General features: G+C 46.1%; 1 protein-coding gene across 1 annotated transcript; it reads left to right on the plus strand.

The window, feature by feature from the left end:
* The first annotated feature begins 9967 nt into the window (after window positions 1-9967).
* LOC125438331 (taste receptor type 2 member 40-like) lies at window positions 9968-14009 on the plus strand. Its single transcript, XM_048506717.1, has 2 exons — window positions 9968-10795; window positions 13824-14009. The coding sequence occupies exons 1-2, from the start codon at window positions 9968-9970 to the stop codon at window positions 14007-14009; spliced, it is 1014 nt and encodes a 337-aa protein (XP_048362674.1).
* The last annotated feature ends 8081 nt before the right edge of the window (window positions 14010-22090 follow it).

Here is a 22090-nt window from a genome sequence, read left to right on the forward strand (position 1 = left end):
TCTAATTTGGCTCCTGTGGCCACCCGTCCACAGGGATCGCCATTCAAGGGAGGCCCAAGGGGAGTCCGTCCGTCCGTCCGTCCGTCCGTCCGTCCGTCCGTCCGTCCTTCCTTCCTTCCTTCCTTCCTTCCTTCCTTCCTTCCTTCCTTCCTTCCTTCCTTCCTTCCTTCCTTCCTTCCTTCCGTCCGTCCGTCCGTCCGTCCGTCCGTCCGTCCGTCGGTCCGTCGGTCCGTCGGTCCGTCCGTCCGTCCTTCCTTCCTTCCTTCCTTCCTTCCTTCCTTCCTTCCTTCCTTCCTTCCTTCCTTCCTTCCTTCCTTCCTTCCTTCCTTCCTTCCTCTCTCTCTCTCTCTCCCTCCCTCCTCCGAAGCCCCTCCCACGCAAGCAAAGTTGGCTGATTCCTTTCAGGAGACTCACCAGCAGCCCTGCAGAAAATTTGTTGCCCCTACCAAGAGCAGTACCCCCATCAGATCCCCTCCTCCCACTGAAATCTCTACCACAGAGCTAGCTGGGCATAACAGCAAGCCTCACACCATCCCACACCTCTCAATGCTTTTTGCACCACTGTGGCACCATGGAATGTGGGATGCATGACTGTTGTGTTCAGACATGTGGCCAGGGGCATGAGCTGTGATGTGATGGTGATTTGGGGGTGCTCAATAGGAAAAATCAGGAGGATCCATGAGGATATGTGCTTTTCTACCACATTATTCTGCCATTGTGGTGTCACCAAGCATAGGGGTGCAGAATTGTTCGGGGGGGGGGGGTAGCAAGCAGGGGCAATGAGAGTGGAATGTCGTGGTAGCAAGCAGGGGTGGGAAAGGAAGGTGGAGGTAGAAAGTAGGGGCAGTGAGAGAGGAAGATGGGGTAGCAAGCAGGGGTAGTGGGTGTGGAAGGTGGGGGTGCAAGCAGGGGCACTGAGAGGGACATGTTGGGGTTGAAGCAAGGACAGTGGAAAAGGAAGTCAGGGGGGCAAACAGGACAAATGTGAGAGGGAAGTAGACGTTAGCAAGCAGGGGAAGTGGGAGGGGAAGGTGGGGGTTAGCTTGCGGGGCAGTGGAAGAGGAACGTGTGGGTGCAAGCAGAGGCAGCAGGAGAGGAAGGTGGGAGTTAGCAAGCAGGGGAAGTGGGAGGGGAAGGTGAGGGTTAGCAAGCAGGAGCAATGGGAGAAGAAGATGGATGTGGCAAGCAGGGGCAGTGGGAGAGGAAACATTTCTTCATGCAACACGTTATTGGTGTTTGGAATATGCTGCCACAGGAGGTGGTGATGGCCACTAACCTGGATAGCTTTAAAAGGGGCTTGGACAGACTTATGGAGAAGTTGATCTATGGCTACCAATCTTGATCCTCCTTGATCTGAGATTGCAAAGCAGACCAGGTTTTCGGGAGCAGCAGCAGCAGAAGGCCGTTGCTTTCACATCCTGCATGTGAGCTCCCAAAGGCCCCTGGTGGGCCACTGTGAGTAGCAGAGTGCTGGACTAGATGCCCTCTGGTCTGATCCAGCTGGCTTGTTCTTATGTTCTTAAGGTTAGGGAGCCCTGACCCTCTCCAGTGGGAAGTTCCTCAAATGGTCAGGTGGTGGCAGCAGTTTACCCAGAGAGAAAGGTAGCTCTCTCCAGGAAAAGTTGGCAACCCCTGGGAGAGGCTTGGGAATGGAATAGGGCCTGCCAGGCAAAGCAAGCCCATTCCGCCACAGCCTCAACCATTAGATTACCAAAACAACCAGTAAGGTTAATGTCTGTCTCTTGTCTTTCCCAGGAAAGACAGGATTCCTCTTTGTTCTGGGAGATCAAGGGTCATTCTGCATGACCCTGAGAGTCCCTTTGCCCCGCATGAGAATCCCCCTCTCCCAGTAGCCCTTGTTCAATATCTCTGGACACCTCTCTTTCTGTAATATTGTTCCACAATGCATTGTTCTTCTACCAGAGCAAAACACAGGCTACTGAGCTCTGTTCATCAGACCACTCCTCTGTCCAATCAGGTGAGTATAACCCTTACTTCCCAATTCCCTCATCTATTCCAAACCTATCCACTCAACACTATTTATACCTTAGGACTCTGTATGTTCTGCTGCTTTGATTAATTTGTGCTTGTGGAGGCCCATTGTCCTTTTAAAAAATTGTTAAACTTCATTCTCTCTCCCATGGAATTTTTTGCAAAAGCTTATTTCTGTAAATATAGGCAACCAAGTTTCCAAGCTGGTCCAGACTTCTGCTCTTGCTAATTCCCCACTCTAAAAGGAAGAGATTCCCACCAATTCGAGTAACAATAGAGGCCAGGCAATAGTCCCTCTAAGTGTTCCCCAGTGCTGCCTGGAACTTGCAAAACACTGAGTGGATCTGAGCAACCCGAGGCAGCTCCCCCTGGCTGCCAGGCAGCCCCTTATCTGCGTGGCACCAATCTGATGGCTGCATGGCAGTTCCCAGGGAACGTTGTGGTCAGATGTTGGGTGGAGTGGAGAAACAAGGACAGTTTCAACAAGGGAAGCTGGCTCAAAAATAGATCCCAAAATCACAATAAAAGTGCTTGGGAAAACATTAAAGGAGAAATGAAGAGGAAATATTTCTGGAACCAAATTGGAGGGTAAATGTGTGGAATTAAAAGAAAGAAGTACAATTTGGTGCCAGTATACACTGTAAACAACTCACGTAGGTGTCAGAATCCCAAAAACTGAAACAAACTCATGTATAAGAACAGTAGTTTATTGAGTATTGAGGATCTTCTCTGGTCATGCCAGAACTGAGGTTTGCCCACGCAAAACCCAGTAGTTAAAGTAGCTTGTACCCCCCCCCCCAATCCTGGGAAAGCACACCCAAAAGGAACTGTGAAAGAGATAACAGTAGAGGTGGCCAGGCACTGACCTTGAGCAGCACCTGGTACAGTATAACATCATACAGAAAACAGTTGAAAGTCAGTTAGAAATGCAATTAACCCATTCCTCCACCCCCAGCATACAGAAGGCAGCAATAGCAAAATCCCCATAATAACAGGCCTCCTGACATTCTGCTCCCTCTAGTAGGAAAGGTTTCAGAGCTCTTCAACAAAAAACGAAATATTGATGTATTATCGAAGGCTTTCATGGCCAGAATCACTGGGATGTTGTATGATTTCAGGGCTGTATGGCCATGTTCTGGTAGAATTTCTTCCTGGCATTTCACCTGCATCTGTGGCTGGAATCTTCAGAGGATCTGATAGTAGTAACACAAGTGGAGTATATATACCTGTGGAATGTCCAGGTATAAGGCTGAACACACTCAGACAAAGCTAACTTTAGAAAAGGAACTTTATTGATTTATGTCGCCCTAAGTACAGGGTGCTGGAACTGAGGATTCTTGTCCTCAGTTCCAGTATTTAAACTATTTACAAAGACAGACAGCAACCAATCAACTCTTCCCCTCCTTCCAGCTCCTGGTCTCCCATTGGCTCTGAAGCTCTGGTGGAATGTAGCTTCTCAGTTTGTTTTCCTGCACTTTTTGGGAAAAGGCGGGAAGCAGTGCATGTTGGGAGTTGCAGTCCTGACACAGGTGGGAGAAAGAACCATTTGTCTCTTTTAACAAGTGTAAAGAGTGCAATTGGCAAGCTTGATTTGCATGCGCTGGGTGGGATCCACCCATTTAGCATGTGAGTAACCATGAAGGTAACATAATCAATTAGTGAGGACATCTACATTGTAATAGCCTGACCTTTTGATCCCTTTGAAATATTGATGTATGACTCCATACCTCAGTAACAGAATACTGACCACATTTACATGTGGATTACAGCAAAATAGTTAGTAACAAAACATATCCTGCCTTGGGTAGAAAAAAACAAAACAATCCTTTGCATATCTCCATGCTGGTGAAAAGCATCATGAATACGTAAGCCAGTTTCTCTTACTCAGAGTTTACAGGTGTTTGGAGTTACCCAAGTCAAAGAATAAGTCATTGGTTTCACAGTCAGCAAGATCCATCTACATCAGACTAAGAGTCTGTGTATCTCGAATGATGGGGTGAGAGAAAGAATGGAGAAAGAAAGGAGGGAAAAAAGGACCTTTCACATTGGCTTAGCAGGGTGTTATTTACCAGGACGTTTTCATGCATTAAGCCTCAATTAAAAGGCAAGGACAATTTTACTCTAAGCTGGTGGCATGCACGTACGTAAGGGGGGGGGGGTTTCTCGGGTTTGAACCCCCGCCATTCATGTCCGAAGCTCCGCCCACCCGTTTGTGGGTTTTTAAAACGTTTTAGTCATTTTTCAGTTTTTGGCCTGCAGGGGGTACATTGTTTGGGCTAGCAGCACCAAACTTTCAGGGATTGTTTGGGGGACTCTCCTGATGATACTACCCGGGTTTGATGAGGTTTGGTTCAGGGGGTCCAAAGATATGGACTCCCAAAGGGGGTGCCCCCATCCTCCATTGTTTCCAATGCGAACTAATAGAAGATGGGGACTACACTTTTGAGGATCCATAACTTTGGACCCCCTGAACCAAACTTCACCAAACCTGGGATGCATTATTAGGAGAGTCTCTTATTGATCCCACCCAGGTTTTGTGAAGTTTGGTCCAGGGAGTCCAAAGCTATGGACTCCCAAAGGGGGTGCCCCCATCCCCCATTGTTTCCAATGGGAGCTTAGGAGATGGGGCTACACTTTTGAGGGTCCATAACGTTGGACCCCCTGAACCAAACTTCACCAAACCTGGGTGGTATCATTAGGAGAGACTCCTAAAGATACCCCGAAAGTTTGGTGCTTCTACCTTAACCATTGCACCTCTGATAGCAGGCACCCCCCCAAATTTCCCCAGATTCTCCTTTTAAATCCACCCCCTTCGGCATGGATTTAAAGGGAGAATCTGAGGTCCTCAGTTTAGAAGAAGAAGAAGAGTTTGGATTTATATCCCCCCTTTCTCTCCTGTAGGAGACTCAAAGGGGCTTACAATCTCTTTGCCCTTGCTCCCTCACAACAAACACCCTGTGAGGTGGGTGGGGCTGAGAGAGCTCCGAAAAGCTGTGACTAGCCCAAGGTCACCCAGCTGGCGTGTGTGGAAGTGTACAGGCTAATCTGAATTCCCCAGATAAGCCTCCACAGCTCAAGTGGCAGAGCAGGGAATCAAACCTGGTTCCTCCAGATTAGAATGCACCTGCTCTTAACCACTACGCCACATTGAAAGTGATGCTGTTTCAGGGTGGGGGATAATCCACCCCCAAACAGCATCACTTTCAATGTTGTTTAACTAGGGACCCCAGATTCTTCCTTTAAGGTGGATCTAGTTTAAACACCATTGAAAGTGATGCTGTTTGGGGGTGGATTCCTGCATCACAGCGGCTGTCCAGGGGGGGGGGGGGCGCAAAACTCAGATTTTGCACCAGGCTACATTTTCCCTCTATGCCTCAGCCCAGAGGGGAGGGGCAGGGGAGGGCAGGGCAGGAGAGTCTGCCATCCCCGACCTTGGAGAGCTGCTTTTATAAGTGCTAGGCCAGGGGCGGGGCTTGGGGAGGCATGGCCATGCCCTGGGGCAGGTGGGGGTGTGGCCCCACCCTGAACCCCCCCATAAAAAATCTATACCTACGTCCCTGGCTGGTGGCAGTCGTAGAGGAGAGGCCCGTGTCAGCAACCACAGCAGGTAAGAACACACACTGTCCCTCGCTCACTCCGTGAGCAGTGCTGCTCATGATAAAGATCATTTAATACTGCTCAACTGCCCAGGTCAACTCTTACATTCACAAAAGCCATATGTATGGTGCATAAGGTATATCACTCACCCCTTCTGGTCCCACCAACTATTATTATTATTATTATTATTATTTATTAGGTTTATAAACCGCCCTTCCCCGAAACCGCCCTTCCCCGAAACTACATTGTGCTACTTCATTGACACCTGGAAACAGGGTTACCAGGTCCCTTCTGGAAGGGGATCTCTGTCAGGCTCTCGAACGTGGAAATAACAGAGACCATAGGCAAGTCCTAAAGCAGTTTATTTCTACAACGCGTAGAGTAACAAAAGAAAGCTGAATCTAAGCTCTCCAGCTTAGATCCAGAGATTATATCCTTCAAACACCCCCCCCCCCCCAAATTTGATTCCCACCAAATGTGTTTCACAAAGTGTATAACATTTGCACTACAGAGCTTCAAGGGACCTGGGAACCGTTCGCACCTTCTTGCAGGAGGGCTGGCGCCAGGGAATTGCCGGGGAGGGGAGAGGGAAATTCTTACACAGCAAGACATCTAAGCACTGACAGGCTTGGTCCTGACAATCTCAGTGGGACTCAGTGCCATGGAGTCTATCCTGCAAAATATCAATTTTCTCCATAGGAACTTGTAGTCTGGAGATGAGCTGTAATTCTGGGGAATCTCACAGTCCCACCTGGAGGCTGGCATCCCTACCTGGAAACAAGGTCAGCCCAGGCCTACAAACCAATCAGATCAATGGATTTCCTAATTCCAAGTGGAAATCATGGGTTGAATGCTAGTCAAGTATTTCTGATTCTATGTTCATTCACACACTTTGGATCCAAAGTCTGTCCCAATCTGTCTCACATTGTCGGTAGCCAAATGAGTAGCCAGAGATACTGGTGTCAGGCTCTCGAACGTGGAAATAACAGAGACCATAGGCAAGTCCTAAAGCAGTTTATTTCTACAACGCGTAGAGTAACAAAGAAAGCTGAATCTAAGCTCTCCCGCTTAGATCCAGCGATTATATCCTTCAATCCCCCCCCCTTTGATTCCCACCAAATGTGTTTCACAAAATGTATAACATTTGCACTACAGAGCTTCAAGAAACCTGGGAACATTCGCACCTTCCCGCAGGAGGGCTGGCGCCAGGAAATTGCCAGGGAGGGGAGAGGGAAACAGGAAAGCATTTACAGGAAACATTTGCAATTCCCACACAGCAAGACATCTAAGCACTGACAGGCATGGACCTGACAACTGGAACCTCCTCCTATATCCAAGGACATAGCAGAAAGTCCCAGTATTCATATAGCAGGAACCCTGCCCTCAAGATCTGTGCTTATATTTCACAATAGGTAGACCCCATATCATCATGCCCTACACGAAGGAAAGGGTACCTCAGCCTGTATCCACACAACATTGAAAACTCTGCTACTATTGCTCCATAGCATGCATTCGCAACTCAATTTTCTTGCCCATGCAGGAGAATCCAATTGCAAATGACAGCTTTAGCCTACTCACAGTATTATATCCAACAATATGTGGTTGCACATCTACTCAGAACCTGTTCGCCAGGTAAGATCAGTGGTTTGTGATCTGTGAATGGACATCACAAATGTGGTAAACCACTGCTTTGCCCTGTTGAGGTACAATTCCTCTGGGATTGTGGGTACTCCAAATGGCTGCATCTCACAAAGGTGAACACCGATTTAGCTGTCAAAGGCAAGCTATGCTGCCCATCGATGATCCCTGCTGCAGAGCAGAGGATGTTTGGAAACTCAAAACGAGTCCCCCTCCTCTTATCCCAATGCAAATACTGGCAGGTGATACTGCTGATTCGGTAACTGAGTGTCTCCCATATTTTCATGCACACCGCGGCTCAGTGTTGGGCCTAAGAAAACAAAATCTTCACTTTCTTGAAAGTCTACAAGCTGTTTTCCATATGAAAAAATGGAACACGTTTCAGCAATTAGCCAAAAGCTGCTATTTCTCCATTTACTTCCTTGATCAGAATTAGGAGAATTTTGAACTTGGGGGAAGGGGGGGACATAGGACTGAGTTCTGCAGATCCATAGTACAACTGGCAGCAGCGTTTCCTGGCAAAAGAGCTTCGAAGAGCCATTTGGATCAGGGGAAGTTGCTTTGTGCTTTGGGGAGGAGAGACCACCATTAGTCAAAGGGTCTGTGCGGATCCAACCCATCTGTACATGATGCTACAAATATTTTTTTTCCTCCTGATTCTGGAGCTGTCACGAAGATGGATGAGAATTCTGTCCCTTTCTGTCAAGTACAATCAAGTTAAAACTTTTGCGCGTACACAAAAGAGCGTGTGCAGCATTCTTAGCAAGTCAATGGAATTTTAGAAGCTTATAATAATTATTATTCTTACAATAATTCATCTTTTATAATTGATTTAATGATTCATTAGCCACCATATACCCAAAAGTCAGAGCAAGGGTTCAACAAACCTCCAGGATGTGACATGTGATGTCATTTCCGGGTCAAAGGTTGGCTTCTCGATCCCCTGCCTGAGTGCAGATTTAAACCTTCTTCCTTACATCACTTCCTTTTCTCCTCCCTTTTCTCCTAGGTCGATTCCCCACTTGCGGAATCGACCTAGGTTCGACCGGGTCCATGAAAGTACTGACCTAGGTCAATTCCACAGTCACTCCCCACAGCAGCCGAGGTCGTCGTGCCGGAGCCGTGCTCAGAGGGCGGGATCACTTCGGTGCCTCTTCTCCTTTTTGTTCCCGATTGGCTGTTGTCTGCTCTGCTCAGCTATCAGATCAAAATGGCATCTATCCCTCAGAATGACAAACTTTTTAACATGCCACCAGAAAGGAGGGAGGGATCATAACTGATTGGCTGTTACATCGCTAGGTTCAGAAAAATGTTGCGACTTCGTTGCTATCCGCAAAGTGTAAACATGTGCAATGTGTAAACACGTGTTTATATGTATGGCTGTTGCTTCGTATACAAGAAGGATTTTTAAAGGCATGCTTTTCCCCGCCGTGAGTCTCCTATTCTGCCCATGCCCAAAACACTTATCTGTGATTGGCTGAACGAGAGAATCACAGCAAGGAAGATTCCCCACTCTACCAGCTTTGACCTGAGTTTGACCTAGGTTGGCAGAAAAAACTGCACCTCCCTGGTGGAGTCAGAAATTTAACAGTAAGAAGGGGCAGAGCTGGAATGGACCTGGGTTGAACTCAGGGATGTGGGGAGTTCCTAGGTCAAACCTAGGTCGATCCTAGGACAATTCCGCAAGTGGGGAATTGACCCTACTTATTCACTTAGGTGATCATATTAAGATCTCAACACTTTTGCAAATAAAAAGACCAGTAAAGATGTAACCAGTAAATAAAGTTTGTGTTATTCACAATTGAGACACTGATTAATTACTGAATGAAAGAAATTCTGAACAGACTTTTTTCAGTGGGACTTTTGCCAGGCTCTGTTTTGCCAGCGAGGTTTCTGAAGTGGTTCAAATGTTTGGAACACCATAAATGAAAGCCAGACATAAAAATGAAAGGATGAGACTTTTGCGGGTTGGATGGGAACTAAAAGGAAACTATCAATACTCACTTATTTCCACTGTTTCTGAATGAAGTTAACAAAACAAAAACTGAGCAGTGTACAACAATCATCTCAGAACTTTAGGAGAAGAAAGAATTTTCATGGACTATTTTGGATGACTGAAAGTCCAGATTGGATATTTATACCCTCATGCCCTTCACATGCCTGGGGCAGGGGGACATCTTTCCCCGGGCGCAAGCTGGTGCGGGGGCATGACGGGATGTGGCAGGGTGGGGGCATTCTGGGGTGTGGCAGGGCAGGGGCGCAGAGCACACACACGCCCCAGGCCCAGTTCCCCCCTCACTATGGCTCTGCATGACAGTCCTAACCCAGGAAGACTTTCAATATTTTGGCTGCAGCAGACATCAAAGACGAGCCATCTGGAATTGGTACTATGTAAATATGAATGATGTAGAATTTGTTCCTCCATCATTTGATTATGTTGCGACAACAGTCCGCTTCCCACTGATCCCTCAAATTGGCTTCTACTGTGTAGTCTCCTCTTTTGATCAAAATGATGCAAAACCATACATGTGGCAGAGACTGTCTGTAAAATGATGCTCTCTGCATTTGTATTTTCTCAGAAATCTGGCACTGAGTTGTTATTGACGCGTCCTTTACTGCCTGTTCTGAAGGCTGCGTTTTCTCTAAAAAAAGGCACACCCACCCAGAGTTGGTGTTTCTGTTCTGTGGACTGCAAAGAGAAGAGTCTCTTCTTTCCTGAAGCACTGACACCTTTTAAAAGATGACCAGCAATTATTGTGGGGTTGCCACAGATGAGTTCATGTCGACATCTGGCCTTTTCCTGCTGGTGATTGTAGGGGCTGAGACCCTCATTGGGGCTTGGATAAATGCTTTCATTGTCACCATCTGCTGTATCGATATACTTAAAAACAAATTCCTCCGTGCTGCTGACCAAATTCTGATGGTCCTGGCCACCAACAGGTTTTGTTTCTTGATCACAGCAATGTTATGGGCACTGCTTAAAACATTAAACCCAATGATCTACTACAAAAACTTTGTCTTTCGAGGAGTAAAAGTCATTCTCTGGTTCTTCATTTCTTCCAACCTCTGGCTTTCAGCTTGCCTGTGCCTGTTCTACTGTGTGAAGATTGCAACTTTCAGGCATTCGATATTCATCTCACTGAAGCTAAGAATAGCCAGAGCAGTTCCAGGACTGCTTCTAGGTTCTGTGCTTTTATCATTGATCAACAGCCTCCCTTTCTTAAATCTGATTTTCACAACGCATTGTGACACTGCAAATGCCACAGTATCAGGAAACAGGACTGCAAACCAGACCAAAATGCACACTGATTTGCTCAAGGTATTTTCTTTCTGCAGCTTTGGTTTTTCCATGGTTTTGGCCATATTTGTCATTTCGGCCCTCCTCTTGCTGACTTCCCTTTGGCGACACTCTCAGCAGTTAAAAAATTCTTTGACCAGCTACACGAGCCCAAGGATGACTGCTCATGTCCGAGCCGTGAAAATGATAACATACTTCCTGGTTATTTACCTGGTCAACTTTGTGGCGTTGATGATCTTACTGACGGATGTGTTTTCAGAGGACAGAGTCGTAAGCTCCTTGTGTTCATTTGTTGTAAATGGTTGCCCTGCAGTACATTCCATCGTCCTGATTCTGAATAACCCCAAATTCAAAAGAGCATTCCTTCAAACTCTGCAGCCCAGAGGTTGCAAATGGTGAAATCAACGTTGAAAACATCAGTTCAGTGGGCGGCATCCTGTGTGTGTGTGTGAGGTGCCGCCATGCCACAGCTAACCTGTAGATACCAACAGGGGTTTCAAGGCAAGGAAAGTTCAGAGGTGGGTTGCCATTGCCTGATTCTGCACAGCAATTCTGGACTTCCTTGGTGGCTCTCACCCAAATTCTTACCAGGACCAGCCCTGCTTAGCTTCTGAGAAGATTGGTCTAGCCTGGGCCGTCTAGGTCAGAACTACAACTATTAGTGAAGACACATGTTCATTTCAGGAGACAGAGTTTCTTCCTTGTCAGTAAACATGTAGCAATATTGGATTCGCCCCCCCCCCCCCATCTTCCTGTCACACGGAGGGGGCCAGATCCAGAATTTTTAGGGGGAGGGGGTGCTCTTGGAGAAGACTCATCAGTGGGGTCTACGTAGGCGGTCAGGAGCTAAGAGAGACAGGATAAATAAAACCACTCAGTGCTTCTGGGTGCTCTCCTCCATACCCAGCGTATTCATCTAGTTGTCCTGATCTGAGTCTCCCAAGGGAGATCCAGTGCTTTCTCTGTGTGACACACAAAAGAGGAGTAAAGGGATACAGGTCTGTCTCTCCTCATGCTGTTTGAAGAGGACAGAAAATGAGCAAATAGACCTTCCACAGGCCTCTGGGATCTAACTTTTCCGCTATCATGGCCAGCCTTGGACACTCGTCTCTGTAGGACAGTTAAGCTCAGCAGATAGCAGACCAGAATATCAGGGTGCTTTACATCTTCAGTCTGGGCAGTTTCAAGAAAGTTTTGAAGGAAACTGGAGACTTTGCATGTACGACCTTGCTTCATGCTATGTGCTTCTTGCACCATTTCAGCAGCAAGTAAGAACATTTTTCAGGGATAAACAGTTTGCTCATGAAAGGAGAACACCAGATCCTCACACAACAGGGTGGAGACAGACCTTTTGTAGGGTTTCTGAACCTAGGTTAAATGTTCCTGAAGAGTTAAGGCACAGTAGATCTGACAACCCACTATTTCCTTTTTTTTTAACAGACTAAGCTTTTTCTAAATAAATGAATGGAGCTTTCATGAAATTAACATTGACATACAAACAGAATATGTACCCAATCAAATAATAAAGATAATAGTTGGGCATTTGGGCATGAGTTTGGACCTGTTGTCATTCGTTCTTTCACTTTCAGCAGAAAATCCAGATACATCACACAATGTACCATGCAGCAGCGTTTTCTGGATTGTCATCTCTTCTTTTCTAGACCTGTTCTGTGGTAATTTTTAGACGTGAAATGCAACTGATGCATTAGGTTATCCGTTTTGGAAGTTACAGTGCTTCTGAGTTTCTCAAAGTTTCCTTGCTTTCACCTTGCTTTCAGATAATGATATCATGTTCTCTCCTAAAGTCAGTCATAGAATTAATGAATCAGCTGTTAACGTATTCTTAGGGTGTTGTGCGTTTTCCAGGTTGTATGGCCATGTTCCAGTAGCATTTTCTCTTGACGCATCACCTGCATCTGTGGCTGGCATCTTCAGAAGATCTGATGGTAGTAAAGCAAGTGGAGTATATATACCTGTGGAATGTCGAGGGTGGGAGAAAGAACAATTTGCATTGGTTAACAAGTGTAAAGGGTGTGATTTGCGTGTCTTGAGTGGAATCCACCCATTTTAGCATATGTAAGCAACAATGAAGTTGCATAATCAGTGAGGGCGTCTGCATAGTAGTTGCCTGGAATTTTTATCCATTTGATTGCTTTCTGCCTGGAGACATTCTATGTCTGGGTGGAGTTCACTAACCGTTGTCTAGATTCTAGTGTTTTAAAGTACTGGTTGCCAAATTTTGTTCATTTTCATAGTTTCTTCCTTTCTGTTGAAATTGTCTAGGTCAGTGATGGCGAACCTATGGCACGGGTGCCAGAGGTGGCACTCGGAGCCCTTTCTGTGTGCACACACACAGAGTTCGTCATGTGGGGGGTGGAAAATCACCCCCCACACACACACATCTAGGCTGGCCTGGGCCACTGAGCATGACGTGCGTGCACCGCAATGAGCAGGGATGACTCGGCTGGCAGGCTCTGGGTTGCTGCTGCCCGAGGTGGGGGGCGCAGAGGAGGCAGAGATGCTAGAGAGGCACAGAGAGGTGCACCCAGGACTTGCTGGAGGCAAGAGCATGCTGGCCCCTGCTCTAGCGGGTGGGGCAGAGGAAGAGAGAGCCAACCGTTTTTTTCTAAACTAAAACCTCAGCATTCAGGTTAAATTGCCGGGTTGGCACTTTGCAATAAATAACTGGGGTTTGGGTTGCAATTTGGGCACTCGGTCTTAAAAAGGTTCGCCATCACTGGTCTAGGTGCTTGTGGATTTCAGTGGCTCCTCAGTATAGTCTTATGTATTCCTTCTCTCTCTCTCTCTCTCTCTCTCTCTCTCTCTGTGTGTGTGTGTGTGTGTGGATTCCACTCACACCCTATATTTTTATGACTGTTAAAGTGCTCTGTGAGGGAGAGAGGTTGTGATCTGCATGTGTTGGCACTTTTCCACCCCCAGCCAGGCTAGTTGTAAACATGGTGCTGCTGGGATATCTCAGGAAGAGTGGCCTCCCCTCCTGCAAGCTGGGTCTTAATAATGCCTTCTGATTGGCAGGAAGAGCAGGGTTGCCAACCTCCACGTGGCACCTGGAGATCATCTGCTATTTCAATTGCTCTCCAGATGGCTCAGATCAGTTCACCAGGAGCAGATGGCTGGTTTGGAAGGTAAAATCTGTGGTGTCATGCCCAGGGATGGGATTCTAAAAGATCAACCACTGGTTCTCCCCCCTGATGCACCCCACCACCACACACCCTTGCTGCACACACACCCCTTGCCACCAACTTACCTGGCTGCTGCACCCCCACCTCCCACAAAGGAAGGTGGCTGCTTCGGAGAACTGACTGCGGGGGTCCAGCTGGCCAGCCTGCAGGAAAGCCAGGGGGCAGGGATCAGCACTGGGTGGCTTGGAAAATTGGCTCAGGTGGGCACTGAAGAGGTAGGCCAGCTCCTGCCCTCCTTGGCTTCCCCAGGGGGAGCAGGAGCTGGCCTGAAGCCACAGTGAACAACTCCATGTCCCCAAGTCCCCCTGTCCTCATGGGCGGTTCGTCCCTGGGTCCGCCACATTCCTTTCCAACTGAGAGGGAAGAGTTGGGCTTTTCTGGGATAGCAGATGTGGCTTGGAGTAGGGTGGCGAGTCCTCTTTCCTATTAAAAGGGAGTTTCCCAGTTCTATCAATAAATGTCAAATGCCATATATTTCCCCGAACTGCTATTTCTAAATAAAGACTTTTGCTCACATGGAAGTTATGATGAAAGCAAGCCTGGGAGAGCCAATGCTTGTTTCAGTAAAGACCTGGGTCCTTTTCTGCAATAACTCCAACCAGCTGAGTTCTCAACGATTTATTGTAAAAGTTCAAAACAAAGAAATAAAACTTAAATGCAATTACTCAGCCGAATACAGTCCCTTTGGAAGTTCTTTGTCCCCATTCTGGGAACCCATGGCCCAGAGATCCTTCTCTGACCACGTCTCAAGATGGAATCCAAAAACCTTTGTTTTCCCCCTCTCAGGAAAACTCTGTTCAGGCCACGAGGTAATTTAGGCCTTTGAAGTTGCATCCCGGCACCTCTGCATCAGGTTTCCTGCTCCCTATGTGTGAGATCAAAAGGCAAAGATGCTTTTCACAGTCATGTGTGATTTCCCTCTGCTCTAGCGATAGCATCATTCCATGACAGAAGTGCTTTTCTTGAACAGACCAGGGGTCCTGATAGACAGAAATATAGAACTGGAACAGACCTTGAGGGCCATCTAGTCCAAACTCCTGAAAAACACAGGAAACTCACAACTATCTTCCCCCACACCCCCATTAACCCTTGGTCCATGCCCAGAAGATGCCAAAAATACCCTCCAGGATCTGGCCTCACCCCAAAGTAACAATGGTGCACTACCCAGGGCATGCAATAAGGAGCCCTGAAAGCCAGGCAGTGGTGTACCACCCACGGGAACATGGGGTATCGCAGGTCCCTAGGGGCACACCATTTGATCACATGGGAGCACAGTGGTGGCTTCCTCCATGCTCAGTGGCAGGAGGCTCAGGCGGGCAGCTCAGATGGGTGCCACAGACTGGCTCCTGCCCGCCCTGGCCTCTGGAGGAGGAGGCACCCGCCTGAGCCGCCCACCACCAAACACCGAACACAGAGGGAGACGCCACAGCTGGGACCTGGAGCACTGTGTCAAAGCCTGCGCCACCCTGGCTGTTGAGCCGCAGGAGCTGTAAGTGGGGCAGGGCAAGGGGTGCGGGGAGCTGGTCATTCTCCAAGCACCATTTTCTCCCAGTTCACCGCTGGAGCCAGATAGTGACTTAACCCTTCCTGTCCTTCTTTTCATGATCTGCCTAAACTCACAGAATCAGCATTGCTCTCAGATGGTCATCTAGCCTCTGCTTAAAATCTTCCAGAGAAAGAGACCCCCACCACCTGCCTCCCAAGCAAGGCTATTCCCCGGGATGTCTGATGGGAAGAGATGAAGCACCGTCACCTCCGAGACATTTGGCTATTCTTGGTGGAATTGTGAGATCTGAATTCATGAACGATGGCTTATAAATCACTCCCACCCTAGAAAGAAGGGGCGGCTGAAAGATGAACAACAGTAGCTGAAGTAGTTCTACTCTTAAGTAAGACATGGAAATGAAGGCTTTGAGACCTGCTGGCAGGGTGGACATGCCTGGCTTGGTCTCGCACAGAATATAATTGGCCTTTTTAAGCACATCCTCATTCCTTGACTAAGAGCTTCAGGGGGATCTCATTTGCATCTGGAGAAAGAAACCTTGTGGTGAGCTATCACTTTTCTCCCTGCGACATAAGCTACAATGACATGTAAAAAAAAGGCAACTAAAAGGCAAGGCCACAATTCACTTGGATGGAGAGACAAAAAGATTTCACTGAACCAGCTCTTTCTTTCCTGTTTTTTTAAACTAAGAATTTATTTTTCTTCTAATGAAGGTACGTTCGAAAAAAAGGGCACCACTGGACAAGCTACGAGTGGCTATCATAGCCCTTTATGCTCATTGCTTGGTAAAGTGACCTTGCAGCTGCCTAATCGTCAGATTAAGATGGGACTATTATGAGTTATGATGGTTGCTATGGAAACGTCTGAACTGAACTATAAACACTGCAGTTAATGTGGATGATAAAGGGAGACACCTGTTGGCAGGATTACAAAATGTCCTTGGGAAAGCTGCACAGGATGACATCATGGAAAACGTTTTGAGCCATTCATGGTCATATATTAGAGCATGTTTTGAACCTAAATTAATATTAACTGATGAAGAAGGTAGATATGTGGGGGTGGAAATTAATCTGTCGGGTGTTAAAACTGTGGCATTGGGGATTTATGCACCAAATGAAGACAAAGCAGTTTTTAGGAACATTTTTTCAAGAAACCACCCAGCCGCTGATATGAATGCTGGCGTGTTATAATGGACTGGAATGGTGTAATACTGCCACAAATTGACAGAATTTAAGAGGAAAGTATTAAAAATACACAATGTAAATTGCCAAAATACTTTTTGATATGGTGGATATTCTGGGTTGGGAGGACATACAGAGACATAAGAATGGAAATGCAAGATAATATACTTATTACTCTGCAAGACATAACTCTTTTTCAAGAATTGATGTGATTTGGGTTTCAAAGTTACCTCTAAGGCCCCTTCTGCACATGCAGAATAATCCACTTTCAATCCACTTTTAATGCACTTTGAAACTGGATTTTACTGTGCCAAATAGCAAAATCCACTTGCATACAGTTGTGAAAGTGGATTGAAAGTGCATTATTCAGCAAGTGCCTAAGCAGTGGTGGGATTCAAATAATTTAACAACTGGTTGTTTACAAGCACCATTTTAACAATCGGTTCTGCTGAAGTGGTGCGAACCGGCTGAATCCCACCACTGGGCCTAAGGTAACGAAAGTAGAGATTCTACCAGAGACTTTCTCAGATTAAAATCCAATAAATTTGGACTTTAAAAAGAAATCTAATACATTTAGATGGAGATTAAATGAAATTTTACTACAAAAATACATAGTGGCTCAAAAGTGGCTCAGGAAATACTGAGAGAATTCTTTAAACTCAATTTGCTTAAGGGCACAGATATATCAAATGCCGCCTCAAATGCATCCCAACAAGATCGTGATAATGTACTTCCAAAAGTATTAGAGGAGTATGTACTTCCAAAAGTATTAGAGGAGGATAATGTACTTCCAAAAGTATTAGAGGAGATTTTAAAAAGAAGAGAAATTGTAAAGGCAACCAAGGGATAAAATTGTTTCGCAACTGGTAAAAAAATTACATCATTAGATATCTATGTTAACATTAAGAGAGATGGAAGCAAAGTTACAATATGTAAATTCAATTTTTTTTGAATTTGCTAACAAAGCAGGAAAAGAGGCTGGCATATAATCTAAGAAAAGAACAGGAAAAACGAATGATTTTGAAACTGCAGAAAGGTGACAATATTTTGATACAAAAAGCATTTTTACTACTATGCAAATTTATATAAAGGACAAGAAATTTCAATGATAAAAATAGATCAGTATCTTAGACAATGTAATTTTCCTAAGATTACAGATGAACACAGGCATATTATGGGTACTGTTATAAGAGAGGTGGTGGAAGGTATAAAAAATTAAACCAGGAAAAGTCCTCAGTCCAGATGAACTTTCATGTTTGTATTATAAATGCTTTGCAAATGAGCTTTTAAAACCTCTGCAAAATACAATCAACTCTATTTTACGAGGAGGAATAATGCCAAATTCATTAAAGATGGCTAACATAGATTTTTTTTAAAAAAATATCTTTATTAGTTAAAATTTTCAAGAAATTACAACCAAATAAAAAGAAAAAACAACTTTTCGACAATTAAACATATCTTCGTTGACTGTGTAGTATTACATAGTTTGAAGTTATTTCTAGAATATAGGATAGAAAAGGAGAGATAGTATCTGAGGCAGAGATAAAAGAGAGAAGATAGAAAGCTAGGAAATGAATGGAATGGGAGAAAGAAAAAGAGAAGAAAGGGGAAGGAAAAAGAAGAGAAGAAAGAATAATACAAAATTATAGTTATCACACATCTATAGCTATTTTAAGAAAATTCTGGATGAACTTCTCCTTCAATTTAGGTTTATCATATATTAGTACAATACAGAAATTTCTCTAACTGATTTTTGTTTACTAAACCTAACGCTTTTGTTTCTGTTCGGTTCTATTATCTCTAATTTGATTTCTTTCTACTTATCTATAATTGTATCACAATGCATAGTATATTGTTTATAGGTATAGTATGTTAGATAATACATTGTTACAGCGAAGGGAAAACATTAAAAAAATACGTAAGGATATATATTTTTAATAATCAATTGGAAGAAAGTTAGCATCTAGATTTTTCCCAAGAGGGAGGAACGGTGGGTCCCATCGATGTTAAGGGACCCCAATATAGGGGAGCAAACAAGAGGGGCACCACTCAGCGGCTCGTCTCTCCAAAGGCCCGGTGGAACAGCTCAGTCTTACAGGCCCTGCAGAACTCACCAAGATCCAGCAGGGCCCGGACAGCTGGAGGAAGAGTGTTCCACCAGGCCGGGGCCAGAGCCATAAAGGCCCTGGCCCGCATGGAGGCCAGCCGCATCATTGCGGGGCCAGAAACCACCAGCAAATTGGCCTCTGCTGAACGCAGAGGTCGAACAAAGACATATGGGGTAATGTGGTCCCGAAGGTACGAGGGTCCCAGGCCATGTAAGGCCTTAAAGGTCAACACCCACACCTTGAAGATGATTTGAAACTCGACTGGGAGCCAATGCAAGCAGTGCAGCACAGGCTGAATGTGATCATGAAGAAAACGAGCCACTGCGTGTTGGACCAGTTTTAGCCTCCGAATCAAACGCAAGGGAAGGCCTGTGTAAAGCGAGTTACAATAGTCTAACCTGGAGGTGACCGTTGCATGAATCAGTGGCTCAGTCTGCTTGGGAGAGGAAGGGAGCCAACCGCTGGGCCTGATGAAGATGAAAAAACACAGTCTGGGTCGTAAGAGCCACTTGGGTCTCCATTGAAAGAGATGAATCCAGGTGGACCCCCAGGCTGCGAACGGCGGAGGTCGGCGCCAATGAGACCCCCTCCCACACCGGTGACTGGAAATTCCTGACCTCCCCCTCGCAGCCAAGCCAGAGGATCTCCGTCTTCGATGGATTCCGTTTTAACCTGCTCTGCTGCAACCAACCAACCAGCACAGACACAGAAACAGACACAGTGTGAAACAGACACGACACAATGTGAAACAGACTTCCCTCTGCGATACACCTCTGAAGATGCCAGCCACAGATGCAGGTGAAACATTAGGAACAAAATCCACCAGACCACGGCCACACAGCCCGGAAAACCCACCAGGCCCAGTTGAATCCGGCCATGAAAGCCTTCGACAAAAAGGGCAGCCTTTTTTCCACCAGGCCTTTGCTGTTACTTTATGCCCAATTAGTGACTACTTTGCACCAACACTTCAGATAAAACCAGACTCCAAAGCAGGGCCAAATTGGGTTCCTCGCTCAAGAACCTCTTTCCTTCCAGCAGGAAAAAATATATCAATATATCAAGACAGCAACAGGCAGCCAAGCAGACTGACAGAGGTCAGTCTGTATTTCCACCCCACCATGAAGTGACCATTATATGGATTCAAGGGACAGAGTAATTTAGAGCTAAGACTTCCAAAGTGCTCAGAACATTTTCCTTTGCATGGTGCTGAACACTCTCTGAACAATCAATATTTCACATTTGTTTAAGGACACCCAGTTACAGCTACCATAAGCATAGCCTTGCTTCCTCCATCAACACTGGTGGAATGCACCCAGTGGCCCAGGATGCCACTCAGTGAACTCAATCTGGCACTTTGTTCCCCTTGTCTTATAATTCCTATCAATGCAAACAGTTCATGCAAGTTCATGCTTTGTATATTTGGTTTGCAATCCATGCTTTAAATATGTAAATTATTCTGGAACAGGCACATGTCACCAAGTTTATGTCTGCAGATGTGATAACTGTGAGCGTGCCAACGATCTCTTCTGGAGCTTTCGGCTCATTTATTTATTTGTTTGTTTGTTTGTTTGTTTGATTTAGTATACCGCCCTATCCCCAAAGGGCTCAGGGCGGTGAACAATATAATTTATTTATTTATTTATTTATTTATTTATTTATTTATTTATTTATTTATTTATTTATTTATTATTTATTATTTGGGTTTATAAACTGCCCTCCCCCAAAGGGCTTATATATAAAAGCATATATAAACATAAACATATAAAAGTTTAAAATTTACATTCTAAAACAGTATCCCACGAACCCATATGCAACCCACCCAAGAAGAATGATGGGTCCCGATGATGTTAGGGACCCTATACAGCAGGGGGGAGGATAAAAGCAGGGCACCCTCAGCGGCTGGTCTCTCCGAAGGCCCGGTGGAACAATTCAGTCTTGCAGGCCCTACGGAACTCTCCAAGGTCCCGCAGGGCCCGGACAGCTGGTGGTAGAGTGTTCCACCAGGCAGGGGCCAGAGCCGTAAAGGCCCTGGCCCGAGTGGAGGCCAGCCGCATCATTGAGGGGCCAGGGATCATGAGGTGTAGCTCTTTACCATAACTTAGCTGTGATATGTTTGGGAGAGGTGGAACAGAAGAATGATGGGTCTCGATGATGTTAGGGACCCTATACAGCAGGGGGGGAGGATAAAAGCAAGGCACCCTCAGCAGCTGGTCTCTCTGAAGGCCCGGTGGAACAATTCAGTCTTGCAGGCCCTACGGAACTCTCCAAGGTCCCGCAGGGCCCGGACAGCTGGTGGTAGAGTGTTCCACCAGGCAGGGGCCAGAGCCGTAAAGGCCCTGGCCCGAGTGGAGGCCAGCCGCATCATTGAGGGGCCAGGGATCATGAGGTGTAGCTCTTTACCATAACTTAGCTGTGATATGTTTGGGAGGGGTGGAACAGAAAGGGTTAACCTTGGTTGTCATAACCCCAACAAAGAGTGAGCCTCTAACTCATAGGTGTCAAACTCGTGGCTCTCCAGATGTTATGGACTACAGTTCCCATCACCCACCTCACAGGGTGTTTGTTGTGAGTGGGGAAGGGCAAGGAGATTGTCAGCCCCTTTGAGTCTCCTGCAGGAGAGAAAGGGGGGATATAAATCCAAACTCTTCTTCTTCTTCTTCATATACAACAAGATGCCCTGCCATGGCATAGCGCCATAAATATTTTTTTCCCCTGGGACTGCCCAACTCTGAAATCGCACCCCCTTTAAATTCTAACATTGGACACATACACTGAGATGAGTGCTGGCCCAAAGGGATTTGAAAGCCTTACTGAACAGTGACAGACATGTGAAAATAGAATTAAATATATTAGCTAGATCCAGGACTGAAAACGGGATGGGTCTGCCTGAAAAGAAGGGGAATAACATTGCACTCTAGGCTGTTTCCCCTTTTTTTCGGGTGGATTTAAAACTACCTCCTTCATTTTGGAGGGTATGAAATCGTCCCATTTATGTCCCACAAAATAAGATTGAAGATAAAAAGTTGTTTAGTTATGAACAGAATGAAAAATGCGATGAAAGACCATTTCACAGGAAGAGAGAAATCACATGGAAGAATTAATAACACAGGAAGAAATAGCATTAGTTGCCTGACGAGCTATACTTCCCCGGAGACCGTGTGAGCCCCAAGGTCTCCTGGGAACTGTAGTTCCTCAGGCAGTTTTTCCCCTGAACTGTAACTAGGCCACTTTTTTCAGCCTCAAAAAGTACTACAAAAAGAAAAGGAACGTAGGTAAGTGTGGAAAGGGGGTTGGTGTGTGTGTGTGTGCCATGAGGGGGGCGCCGCGGGGGGCCAAGAGGGTCACGGGGAAAGGGGGAGGGGCCAAGGGGCAATTTTGAACCCCCCAGGCGTACGCCCGGTACACGGCGTGCCCCCCCTCCCCCTTGGCCCTCCGCCACTGATCTAAAGTCTTCAGGCACTGCTAAAATGCTGTAGGAGAGAATTATGCCTCCTAGAACTGTAGGAAACATTAGATTGTAATACTAATGTGCCAGGGTCAGAGGCGTAGCTCCAAGGGGATGGGGGGTG

Source organism: Sphaerodactylus townsendi, linkage group LG01 (assembly GCF_021028975.2).
Source record: "Sphaerodactylus townsendi isolate TG3544 linkage group LG01, MPM_Stown_v2.3, whole genome shotgun sequence".
Taxonomy (NCBI): Eukaryota; Metazoa; Chordata; class Lepidosauria; order Squamata; family Sphaerodactylidae; genus Sphaerodactylus; species Sphaerodactylus townsendi.